General features: G+C 46.2%; 1 protein-coding gene across 1 annotated transcript; it reads left to right on the plus strand.

The window, feature by feature from the left end:
- The first annotated feature begins 5,242 nt into the window (after positions 1–5,242).
- On the plus strand, positions 5,243–8,355 carry LOC127575091 (carbohydrate sulfotransferase 8-like). Its single transcript, XM_052024743.1, has 2 exons — positions 5,243–5,464; positions 6,166–8,355. Exons 1-2 carry the CDS (start codon positions 5,359–5,361, stop codon positions 6,933–6,935), a joined length of 876 nt encoding a protein of 291 aa, XP_051880703.1. The 5' UTR covers positions 5,243–5,358; the 3' UTR covers positions 6,936–8,355.
- Positions 8,356–12,775: the final 4,420 nt, after the last annotated feature.

Below are 12,775 nucleotides of genomic sequence, written 5' to 3' on the forward strand. Positions count from 1 at the left end.
AAAAGGTAATGATGGCAAGATTATGGAACCCTTGGATGAGGAAAGACGTTGAAGGTTTTGATGAGGATGACAAAGGAAACATATGGCAAGTATCTGGGATTGAGGGAATCTCTTGCGAAATATAGGGTATGTAGAAGAGAATTTAAGAAAGGAATTAGGAGGGCAAAAAGTGGCCATGAAATATCCTTGGGAAATAAGATTGAGGGGAATCGCAAGATATTCTCCTGATATACTTAGAGCAAGAGGGTAGCCAGAGAAAGAGTAGGTCCCAATAAAGACCACAGGAGTAGTCTGTGTATGCAACCAGGGGATGTGGGCAAGGTCCTTAATGAATACTCCTCACCTGTATTCACCACGTGGAAGAGAAGGAGTTCATAGAGGAGTATGTGCATAATCTGTATTAAAAAGGGCGGGATGTTAGATGCCATAGGATGCATAAGGGTTGATAAATCCCCAAGGCTTGAAGAGGTCCACATTTGCAATGGGAAGCAAAGGAGGAGATAGCTGGGCCCTGATGGAGAGTTTTGCATCTTCCTTAGTTACAGGTGAGGTGACAGAAGACTGAAGGATAACCAATGTTGTTCCTTTTTTCAAGAAAGGCAGCAGGAATAAAGCAGGTAACTACAGGTTAGCCTCCCGTCAGTGGTAGGGAAATTACTGGAGAAAAACCCTAGGGATGGGACTTATCTACATTTGGAAAGACAGGGGCTGATCAGGGATAGTCAGCATGGTTTTGTGCGAGGGCAATCCTACCCCATCAAATTTCTAGAGGAGGTAACTAAGAAGATTGATGAAGGCAGGGTGATAGACATTATCTATATGGATTTGGGAAAGGCATTTGACAAGGTCCCGCATGGTAGGTTGGTTCAGAACCTTCAGGCAGATGGTATCCAAGGCAGGTGGCTAATTGGATCCAAAACGGGCTTGGTGGTAGGAGGCAGAGGGTAGTAGTGGAAGAACGTTTGTCTGATTGGAAGTCCGTGACTGGTTGATACAAATGAATCTGCATAAACCTTAAATAAGCTTCACCCTTCTCTAGCTTGGGCAGGACATTTCCTTACAATAGAACTGCATCTCTCACAGCTCTGGGAACATCTTCATCGCAACTGACTTCAAATCCAAGAGCATTGACAGAGCCTTTTATGTACTTATGTATGGAATAAACTGTCTGGATAGCACGTAAGCAAAAGTTTTTTGTTGTATCTCGGTACATGTGACAATAATCAACCAATTACTAATTATCAATTAGATCTGAGCATACCCAATCCCTCAGGTGTGAAAATGAAGAAAGTAACCAATGTTTACGTCGTGGATTAGTCTAATTAATCAATTAAGGGCATACTCGGTCTGGGATGATATTCGTTCCTCACTTAGGAATGAAACCTGGGTCATTATCACAGTGCTGTCAGAGGGAACCTGCAAAACTGGTCACCATGTTTCCGGTAAAAGTGACTGCTCTTCAAGAGGACTTCATTGACTGCGAAGGTCCTTGGACACCTTGACTGGTGCTCTAGAAATGCATAACTTTTGTGCTGATTGGGGAAATTCATCCAGATGTTGTCCAACCCTTTGTCCCTCAGAACGTTCTCCCGTGTCTGCGTGGGTTTCCTCCGGGTGCTCCAGTTTCCTCCCACATTCCAAAGATGTACGGGTAGGTTAATTTGGGTTTAAAATGGGCGGTGCGGACTCGTTGGGCCAGAAGGGCCTGTTACCACACTGTAAATAAAATTTAAAAAAAATTTAAAAATTTAAGTGCTGGTAAACAAGTGGAGTTTATTGTCATGTGCACAAGTACAGTGGAGTACAGGTACAATGAAAAGCTTGCTTGCAGCAGCATCACAGGCACGTAGGTGCAGACAACACACAGAACATATATTATACATAAGTTTTACAAGATAATGAAGAGAGAGGAAAAAAAATACTGTGAAACAAGATCTTATTGCAAAAAATAGATACAATCAGAGACAAGTCTATGGTAGTGCAAGAGGTGGCCTGTAGTGTTCCGTTGCTGAGGTGGGGTTAGGGCTGTGTAGGTCAGTTTAGGAACCTGATGGTTGTAGGAAAGTGGCTGTTCCTGAACCTGGTGGTGTGGGACTTCAGGCTTCTGTACCTCCTGCCTGATGGTAGCAGTGAGAAGAGGGCATGACCTGGATGGTGGGGATCCTTGATGATAGGTGCCACCTTCTTAAGGCAGCGCCTCCTATAGGTACTGTCAGTGGTGGTGGGGTGGGGGGCTGCGGCCGTGGTGGACGGGGCTGTGTGTCCACTTCTCTCTCGAGCATCTGTGGAGAGGGAAGCAGAGTCAAGGTTTCAGGCCGAAACCTTGTCATTTATCTCATTCTCTCTGTGGGTCCTTGTCATGCTCAAATATTAATTGCTGAATTTGTCTATGTAACAAGAATAATCCAGTGCCTGTAAAGGTCTTTAAAATATATCGAGACACGATAAAAGTGTAAGTATGTCCTTCGTTGGGAAAGGGGCAGAGAAACGTGGACAAGAAGGTGAGAACAGATTTAATGGAAAGGTTTGCAGGAAGAGAAAGTTCAACCATTCAGAGAGGCACTCACTACCCTGAGGTCCCACATCACCAGGTTCAAGAACAGCTACTTCCTTTCAACCATTCGGTTCTTGAACCAACCTGCACAACCCTAATCACTACAGTTTAGCAACACTATGACCACCTTGACCACTTTGTACTAAAATGGACTTTTTTTCTGCTCTAATTATGCTCTTTTTTGTAAAATTGTTTATGACTTATGTATAATTTATGTCTTTCTTGTGAATGCCGCTTATCTTATAGGGCTTATAGGGCAAGCATGGTAGTGTAGCAGTTAGCATAACGCTATTACAGCGCCAGCGACCCGGGTTCAATTCCTGCCGCTGTCTGTAAGGAATTTGTATGTTCTCCCCGTGTCTGCGTGCGTTTCCTCTGGGTGCTCCGGTTTCCTCCCACATTACAAAGATATACCTGTTAGGAAGTTGTGGGCACACTGTGTTGGCACTGGAAGTGTGGCGACACTTGTGGGCTGCCCCCAGAACAGTCAACGCAAAAAGATGCATTTCACTGTGTGTTTTGATGAACATGTGACTAATAAAGATATCTTATCTGATGCTCTGTGCCGGTGATGCTGCTGCAAGTAAGTTTTTCATTGCACCTGTGCATACATGGACTAGTGCTGATGACAATAAACTTGACCTTGACTTTGACGGGTTGCTGGCTTTGGAACAGCAAGTTAGGAGGAGAGTTACAGAGACCGTCACACAGCACAGAAACAGGTCCTTCGGCCCACTGAATCTATGTTGACCGTCAACCACCCAGTTACACTAATCTCACAATAATCCCTTTTTTTTATTAGAAACATAGAAACATAGAAAACCTACAGCACAATTCAGACCCTTCAGCCCACAAAGTTGTGCTGAACATGTCCCTACCTTAGAAATTACTAGGCTTACCCATAGCCCTCTATTTTTCTAAGGTCCATGTACCTATCCAACATTCTCTTAAAAGACCCTATCGTATCCGCCTCCACCACCGTTGCCGGCAGCCCATTCCACACACTCACCACTCTCTGAGTAAAAAACTTACCCCTGACATCTCCTCTGTACCTACTCCCCAGCACCTTAAACCTCTGTCCTCTTGTGGCAAACATTTCAGCCCTGGGAAAAAGCCTTTGACTATCCACACGATCAATGCCTCTCATCATTTTATACACGGCTATCAGGTCCCCCCTCATCTTCCGTCACTCCAAGGAGAAAAGGCCGAGTTCCCTCAACCTGTTTTCATAAGGCATGCTCCCCAATCCAGGCAGAATCCTTGTAAATCTCCTCTGCACCCTTTCTATGGCTTTCACATCCTTCCTGTAGTGGGGTGACCAGAACTGAGCAGAGTACTCCAAGTGGGGTCTGACCAGGGTCCTATATAGCTGCAACATTACCTCTTGGCTCCTAAATTCAATTCCAAGATTGATGAAGGACAATACTCCATATGCCTTCTTAACCACAGAGTCAACCTGCGCAGCTGCTTTGAGCATCCTATTTTTCCCACATGCTCACTCACTGCCTCCAAATTGTACAACTTACCTCCACATTTGGTGTCAATTAACCTTCCAACCCCTACGTCATTGGGATGTGGAGGAAATCAGAGCAGCTGGAGGAAACCCACGCATCACAGGGAGAACATGCAAACTCCACACAGACAGCGCCGGAGGTCAGGATCGAACCCGGGTCTCTGGAGCTGTGAGACAGTGGTTCTACCCGCTGCGCCACTGTACTGAGGGTAGAGGTTTCCAAAGCATGAAGTATTTTGGTGAAGGGTGTAGAAGGTATCTCCTCCGATTGGAAGGTTGGGCAGTAGCCAGAGGACAAAAATTTAAGATGTGGCAAAAGGACCAGGCTGGGGAAGGGATGGGGAGATGGAGGGCGAATGTTGTTTGATAACGAGTTGGGATGTACCACTTGATAGGATGATGGAATCAGATTCAATAGAAACAAGAAGGAAAACATTTGCAGAATCATGAGGAGTGGTTGGAGGGTAGGATTAGATGGATAGCATCCACAGATACGATGGGCGAAATGGCCTCCCTCTTGTCCACGTTGAGTGAAAAGAGTGCGGAAAAGATTTACGAGGATGTTGTCAGGACTCGAGGGACTGAGTTATAGTGGGAGATTGAGCAGGCTAGGACGTTATTCATTGGAGCGTAGGAGAATGAGGGGTGATCTCATAGAGGTGTACAAAATCATGAGGGGCATAGCTAGGGTGAATGCACACAGTCTTTTTCCCAGGATTGGGGAATCAAGAAGTAGAAGGCATAGTTTTAAGGGGAGGTGGGGGGGGTGTTGGGAAGATTTAATAGGAACCTGAAGAGCAACTCTTTCACCCAGAAGGTGGTCCGTATATGGAATGAGTTGCCAGAGGAAGTGGTTGAGGCAGGCACATTAACAACATTCAAAAGGCACTTAGACAGGTACATGGATAGGAAAGGTTTAGAGGGATATGGACCAAACGTGGGCAAAAAGGATTAGCTTAGATGGAAATCTTGGTCAGCATGGACCAGATGGGCCGAAGGCCTGTTTCCGTGGTGTATGACTCTACAATTCTGTGATTGCAAAACGTACTATCAAGTAGCTCATGGAGCCAGTGTCCTTGTACAGGTCTGTGTTGATCCAGTCAAAGGTAAACAGTATCATAAGAGGGAGTACAAACAAATAGCGCACAGCCTTGTTGGGAATGGGAGAAGGAATCGGTGGCCTGTATGAAGCCTGCCTTATGGGGGCCTGAGGCTTTGTTCACACAGAGCTGGTGTTCGAGTTTGTATTTTGTGACCTCCACCTGTGTTGGGGTGACAGAACAAGCCAACAATGGGCCTCCTTAGGCGATACTCAGCTGTGTTGTTGCTGCTGGGTGTTTTGGGCTGGCTGCTTTGTAATGAGTGGAGAGCCGGCCGTTCCTCTGCCGTTGGGGAAGGTACGACTTGTGACCTCTGTTCTGCATCGGGAGAGTTAGCAACCTTAGGGCCTCTGGAAAGACGTCATTAAGCTGGAAAGAGTGCAGAGGAGATTTACAAGGATGTTGCCAGGACTCGAGGGACTGAGTTATGGAGAGAGGTTGAGCAGGTTCAATCCAGAGATTTACCACCACCTATGAAAAGAGATTTCTGTGTACCTCAGTCTGAAGCGACTTGTCATAGACAGGGTGAATCCGCACAGTCTTTTTCCCAAGGAAAGGGAATCGAAAACCAGAAGACATAGGTTTAAGGTGAGAGGGGAGAGATTTAATAGGGACCTGAGGGTGAAAGGAAGGCACAAATTCTTCACGCAGAGGGTGGAATGAAATGCCAGAGGGAACATAGAACATAGAACAGTACAGCACAGGAAAACAGGCCATTCAGTCCACGATGTTGTGTCAAACTAAACAGGAAGGGGTTGAAGCAGGTACAACATTTAAAAGACACTTGGACAGGTACATGGATAGGAAAGAGTGTTATGGGCCAAACCTAGGCAAATGGGACTAGCTTAGATGGGAATCTTGGTCGGCATGGATCAGTTGGGCTGAAGGGCCTGTTTCCCTGCTGTATTACTCTATGACCGGCCTCTCACTGTATCTGTGTCCCCTTGATCAAGATTCTCCCACTGATGAAAACGTTGTCCATTCTCACATTGCTACAGGTCCAATTCTGACGGCGGAGACTGTCTCCCTGACCTTTGATGCCTTCCTCTACAGCCAGCAGCTGAGGAGAAAGCTCCTGAGGTCATTCTGCGCCCAAAGAGCAGAGGTCAGCGGGTTCCGCCAGCTCGTACGCTTCTTGAGACTGCGTGCGAACGCGCGCCACCGTCTGGTGTACTGTGGATCCCCCGGCACGGGCACAACGGACTGGGAGAGGGCGCTGGAGATTCTGAACGATGTGCCGGCAGAGGCGGGGATGCTAGTCAATGAGAGCGCTCCATCGGCTCTGCCCGACGGGGACCTGAGCTGGAAGGACGTGGACACCATTGACCGCCTGCCGCCATCCTACACCAAGGTCATCTTTGTCAGGCATCCGTTTCAGCGGCTGATCTCCGCCTACAGCCACAGGCGCTTCGCTGGCGAGCCCCTTGAGATGTTTGTCCAGCGTGCACTGGGAGAGGGGACGGCGGCGGAGGAGTCAGCCGGCTGGAGGCCCCTGGTCCAGATGTGCCAGCCGTGCTTCGTCCGCTACGACTACGTGGTGGCCCATGGGCTCCTGGAACAGGAGCTGGGCCACCTCCTGAGGCGGCTGGGCTTCCCAGAGCAGGCAGGGCTGCCCCCGTTCCGGGACTCGGAGGAGAGCCTGTGGTCCCAGAGGCTGATGGACCAGCACCTCGGCCATCTCCCGGCCTGGCTGCTGAACCACTTGCTCCGGTTCTACCGGGGCGACTTCGCTGCCTTCAATTTCACCCACGGCTTGACTTTGAACTAATGGAGCCCTCAATGCCAACCCCCCGCCGAACTGCTCGGCATCCAGACTGGATGCGTGAGCAGATGGAGGCCTCTGTCACCTGCTTCCGATCAACCAATGAGGTGACAGGATTGGGCAAAGTTCCAAATAGATAACGCTGATTGGTTATTGCATGCAGAGAGGGACTTTGTGGGTAATGTAATCGCCACGTTACAGTCATAGAGTCATCCAGCACAGAAGCAGTCCATTTGGCCCACTAGATCCATGCTGACCACTGGTCACCCACCCTTAAAGAACATAGAACATAGAACATTACAGTACAGTACAGGCTCTTCGGCCCACGATGTTGTGCCGACATTTTATCCTGCTCTAATATCCATCTAACCCTTCCCTCCCACATAGTCCTCCATTTTTCTATCATTCATGTGGCTATCTAAGAGTCTCTTAAGTGTCCCTAATGTATCTGCCCCCACAACCTCTGCCGGCAGTGCGTTCCACGCACCCACCAATCTCTGTGTAAAAAACTTACCCCTGACATCCCCCTTATACCTTCCTCTAATCACCTTAAAATTATGCCCCCTCGTGTGAGCCATTATCTCACTGGGAAAAAGTCTTTGACTGTCCACTCGATCTATGCCTCTTATCATCTTGTACACCTCTATCAAATCACCTCTCGTCCTCCTTCTCTCCAAAGAGAAAGGCCCCAGGTTGCTCAACCTATCCTCATAAGACATGTTCTCTAATCCATGCGTCATCCTGGTAAATCTCCTCTGCACCCTCTCTAAAGCTTCCACATCCTTCCTATAATGAGGTGACCAGAACTGAACACAATACTCCAAGTGTGGTCTAACTTATGTTCTATAGAGCTGCAACATTACCTCGCAGTTCTTGACCCCAATACCCCGCACTATGCCAGCACTTGGCCCGTAGTTTCTATGCCTGAGTGACTCAAGTGGCCACCTAGACACTTCTCAAATGCTGTCAGCGACTCTGCTTCCAACACCCTCTCTGACAGTGTTTTCCAGTTACTCACCACTCTCTCCGTGAAAAAGGTACCCCTCAGATCCTCTCTAAATCACTTAATCTTCACCCTAAATCTATGTCCTCGAGTGTTATTTACCTCTGATATGGGATAAAGTTTCCTGCAGTCTACCCTGGCTATACCACTCATAATTTTATATTCCTCATTTCTGTCCCCTCCTAAGCCCCTCCGCTCCAGAGGGAGAAGACCCAGCCTCTCCAGTCTCTCCTCATAACTGAAACATACCATCCCAGACAACATCCCTCCAGCACCCTCTTCAGTACTATCACATCCTTCCTGTAGTGCGGTGATCAAAACTGCCTGCAGTAGTCCAGCTGAGGTCTGGCCAATGTTTCATAAAGTTAGAGCATAACCTCCCTGCTCTTGTATTCAATGCCCTGACTAATGAAGTCCAGCATCTCACCCTTGCTCTTGAAACATGTTATCTGCCCTTCAAGGACCTTTGGAGATGTAGACAAAGGTCCCTCTGTTCCTCAACACTATTCACAATAAAACAAATTGGTAAATTGGTTTATTATTGTCACGAGTACTGAGCTACAGTGAAAAACTTTGTTTTGCATGCCATCCATACAGATCATTTCATCACATCAGTGCATTGAGGCAGTACAAGGGAAAACAATAACAGAATGCAGAATAAAGTGTTACAGTTACAGAGAAAGTGCATTGCAGGCAGACAATAAGGTGCAAGGTCATAACGAGGTAGATTGTGAGGTCAAAAGTCCATCTTATTGTACTAGGGGACCGTTCATTAGTCTTATAACAGCGGGATAGAAGCTGTCCTTGAGCCTGGTGGTACGTGCTTTCAGGCTCTTGACCCTTCTGCCCAAAACAAGAGAATGTCCGGGATGGGAGGGGTCATTGATTATGTTGGTTGCTTTACCAAGGCAGCGAGAAGTGTAGACAGAGTCCATGGAGGCGAGGCTGGTTTCGTGATGTATGCCCTAGGCTTATTAGCACTCCCAAAATACATCACCTCACACTTATCAGAATTAAAATCCATGACCATTTCTCAGCCCACTTCACCAACACATCAATATCATCTTGTAGCCTCTATGCTATCAACAAGTGACAGTGAAATATTCCACATTTATTCCGAGGTGTTCTCTGCCAACACTGGGCTCTCACTGGGATGGTTGACACTCTGTCTCTTAGTGATGGCACACTTCTGTCTGAGCCGCTAAGAGATGGAGCCCTCGTCCATGCAGAGTAGACGTTTAGAGTGCTGCCTCAACAAATGCAGCTTCCAACCTTCCGTCCCCTTCTCCCTGAACTTTAGGCCAATAATCCCCTCACAACCTACATCACTGGAACTAAAATCAAAAACAAACTCTATGCTTTATTCTGGACAAGTAATGCAGGAGCCTGGAGTAATAATAACTTGATTTTTTAAAGATCTATTCATTCAGGGGATTTAGACATCACTGGCAATTGCAGCATTCATTATCGATGCCTAATTGCCCCAAACTGAGAAGTGCCAATTGAACAAAGTGCCAATTTTGTCTTCTGAGGATAGGTTGAGTGAGCTGGGGCTTTTCTCCTTGGAGAGAAGGAGGACGAGAGGTGACTTGATAGAGGTGTACAAGATGATAAGAGGCATAGATCGAGTGGACAGTCAGAGACTTTTTCCCAGGACGACAATGGCTAACATGAGGGGGACACAAGTTTAAGGTGATTGGAGAAAGGTATAAGAGGGATGTCGGGGTAAGTTTTTTACACAGAGAGTGGTGGGTGCGTGGAACGCACTGTCAGCAGAGGTGGTGGGGGCAGATACATTAGGGACATTTAAGAGACTCTTCGATAGATACATGAATGATAGAAAAATGGAGGGCTATGTGGGAGGGAAGGATTAGATAGATCTTAGAGCAGGATAAAATGTCGGCACAACATCGTGGGCTGAAGGGCCTGTACTGTACTGTAGTATTCTATGTTCTATGTAAATAGGTGGGTCCAGAATTGCATGTAGACCAGACCAGGTAAGTAGGGTAGATATCCTTCCCTGAAGAACGTTAGTGACCCCGATGGGTTATTAGTTTCATGGTCTTCATTACAGTGACTTTTTTAAAACATTCCACGTTTATTTAATACTTGAATGCAAATTCCCCGACTGCCAGTGTGAGATTTGTCTCTGGGACTGTGGTTCAGTATCCTGGCTGCTCATGCAACAACTTAACTCTACACTGCATTATCTGCTCATTCAAGTCCCACCGCGGTACTGTGGAGTTATTCAGCTAACTAAATAATATAACATTTAGTTTTGTTTTACAAATCCATCAAAATCACCAGACTGTTATAGTTTGACAAAGCCATACAGCACAGAAACAGGCCTTTCGGCCCACCATGTCCATGCCAGCCATCAAGGACCCATCTATACTAACCCCATTTACCAGCACTTGATCCGTCATCTTCTAAGCCTTGGAAATTGCTGTAAAAACAATATTGCTTCACTAATGTCCTTAAGGGGAGGAACTTGGCCATCCTTACCCATGCGAATCAAGACCCACAACAATGGAGTTAAGGTTGACATCAGATTAGCCATGATCCTACTGAAAGGCAGAGCAAGTTCAAGGGACCCCACGGCTACTCCTTCTCTTGTACTTTGTGGTCATGTTCGATGAGGTTGGCTTTGAGCTACCCTTGTAATGGCCACTCAGTTCAAGACCAATTAGGGATAATGAGTCCTGATACAGGGTTTTGATACAAAATGTCGACAATTCCTTTCCCCCACAGATGCTTATCAAGCCGCTGGGTTCCTCCAGTGGATTGTTTGTTGCAACTAGAGATATTAATTCATTGAAACCCTTTCCAATAATGCCCACACCCAGAGAATGGGTCCCTGACCCAATGTCACCTAAAGAACACTCAGTCAACTTGGAAGGGTAACAATCATTGCACTGGAGAGGAACAGTTCTGAGGTGGGGTTCTTACGACCCAGTGTCCAGACATATTTCACTCAGGTAGTTGGATGAAAATTTTCAGAGCGTGGTGTCTGAAATGGTGAAGAGAATGAAAACACAAATTGTATATAACATTAAAGCCCTTGCAGGAGTGAAGATCAAAAATATTTCTGGATGCAGAGATTTGGAACCCTTCTATGCTATTACAATCTAACATTATCATTTAACAATGCACTCAAAACGAACCGTCTCAACGTCCAACCATAATGGAATCTATTCCTGTGATGATATATATTCCAGATACGGCTCTGGGTATTACATTTTAGGAAGGCTTGACTGACCCTTGAGGGAATGCAATCTAAATTTACTAGAAGGATGGCTGGGCTCCAAGGTTTAGATGGTGAAGAGGTTATACAAAGTAGGGTCGCATTCCCTGGAATCTAGATTAGGCAGGGATCCAATCAAACTTATTAAGATGTTAAGGAGAGCTGATAAGGTGGTTTCTGCTGGTTGGTGAATTGAGATGTGAGTGTATTCATGGGGAGTACACACAACCAGCAGAGACCCGAGTGGAAGAAATACACTACAACACAAACCACTTGCCCGCCTGATTGGCCAAGCTCCTCCTGCCTCGCCTGTGGCCTGTATTCTGCAGGTCCCAGAATAGCCTCATTGACTAACTTAGAACCCACAGAACTGCAGCAAAGCACAACATCCTTGATCCAAAAAACAATGCTATCTAGAGGAATGGATACCATTCTGGTTTGCTATTGAGTTGGTTATTTTGACTGTGTTGTCAAATGATAATGACAGGTGATAATGTTAGATTGTAACATCACAGAATAGTTCCAGCTAGAAAAGAGGCCATTCCGCCCATTGAATCCATACAGGCCATGTGCAAGAGCAATCTGGCTGGTGCCACAACCCTGCCCTCTCCCAATAGCCCTGCCTTATGGGAGCTCATCCTTTGAACGCTGAATCTGTCTCATGCATGGCCTCACCACCGAGCTTAATAAAATGTCATTGTTGAATTATATCACTAGAGTTCGGCATTGGACTTTACAGTTTGATGATGATTATTAGAGTGTGATATGGAATTGTAACATTCGATTAATATTTGATTATATTGTAAGACTGTGTTAGTCTATATAAATTTTAAGATGGATTTTACTGTTGATCAATAATTTAACAGTAAATTGCAAGATTAGGTTGCATGATAAACTCTAAGAGGATGTAAGTAGTAAGTTATAATGTAAATCCTAATCCTTAAGTAAATAAAATATGGTTTGTTGTCCATGTATGTGTTTGTTCTGTTGATATTGAACAGTGGAAGTCAACGAAACTGCCGATGCTGGAAATCCAATGCTGGAAAGTTTCAAGTTCCTGGGCATCAACATCTCAGAGGATCTATCCTGGGCCCAAGACATTGGTGCAATCATGAAGAAGGCACACCAGCAGCTCTACTTCGTTAGGAGTTTGAGGGGATTCAGTATGTCACCAAAGGCTCTTACAAATTTCTATAGATGTACGGTGGAGAGCATTCTGACTGGTTGCATCACAGCCTGGGATGGAGGCACAGGATCGCAAGAGGCTGCAGAAGGTTGTAGACTCAGCCAGCTCCATCACAGGCACAACCCTCCCCACCATCAAGAGGCGATGCCTCAAGAGGGCAACATCCATCTCTAAGGACCCTCACCATCCGGGACATGCCCTCTTCACGTTACTACCATCAGGGAGGAGGTACAGCAGCCTGAAGACCCACACTCAGTGATTCAGGAACAGCTTCTTCCCCTCCGCCATCAGATTTCTGAACAGTCCGTGAACCCATGAACACGAGTTCATTATTCCTTTTATTTTGCTCTATTTTATTTATTTTGTAATTTTATGTCTTTGCACTGTACTGCTGCCACAAAACAACAAATTTC

This window comes from Pristis pectinata, chromosome 10, assembly GCF_009764475.1.
Source record: "Pristis pectinata isolate sPriPec2 chromosome 10, sPriPec2.1.pri, whole genome shotgun sequence".
Lineage (NCBI taxonomy): Eukaryota > Metazoa > Chordata > Chondrichthyes > Rhinopristiformes > Pristidae > Pristis > Pristis pectinata.

Coding starts and splice junctions, on each gene's coding strand:
- LOC127575091 (XM_052024743.1), top strand. CDS start 5,359: ATGGGCCTCCTTAGGCGATACTCAGCTGTGTTGTTGCTGCTGGGTGTT. Junction 5,465..6,165: donor TTCCTCTGCCGTTGGGGAAG/GTACGACTTGTG, acceptor ACATTGCTACAG/GTCCAATTCTGACGGCGGAG.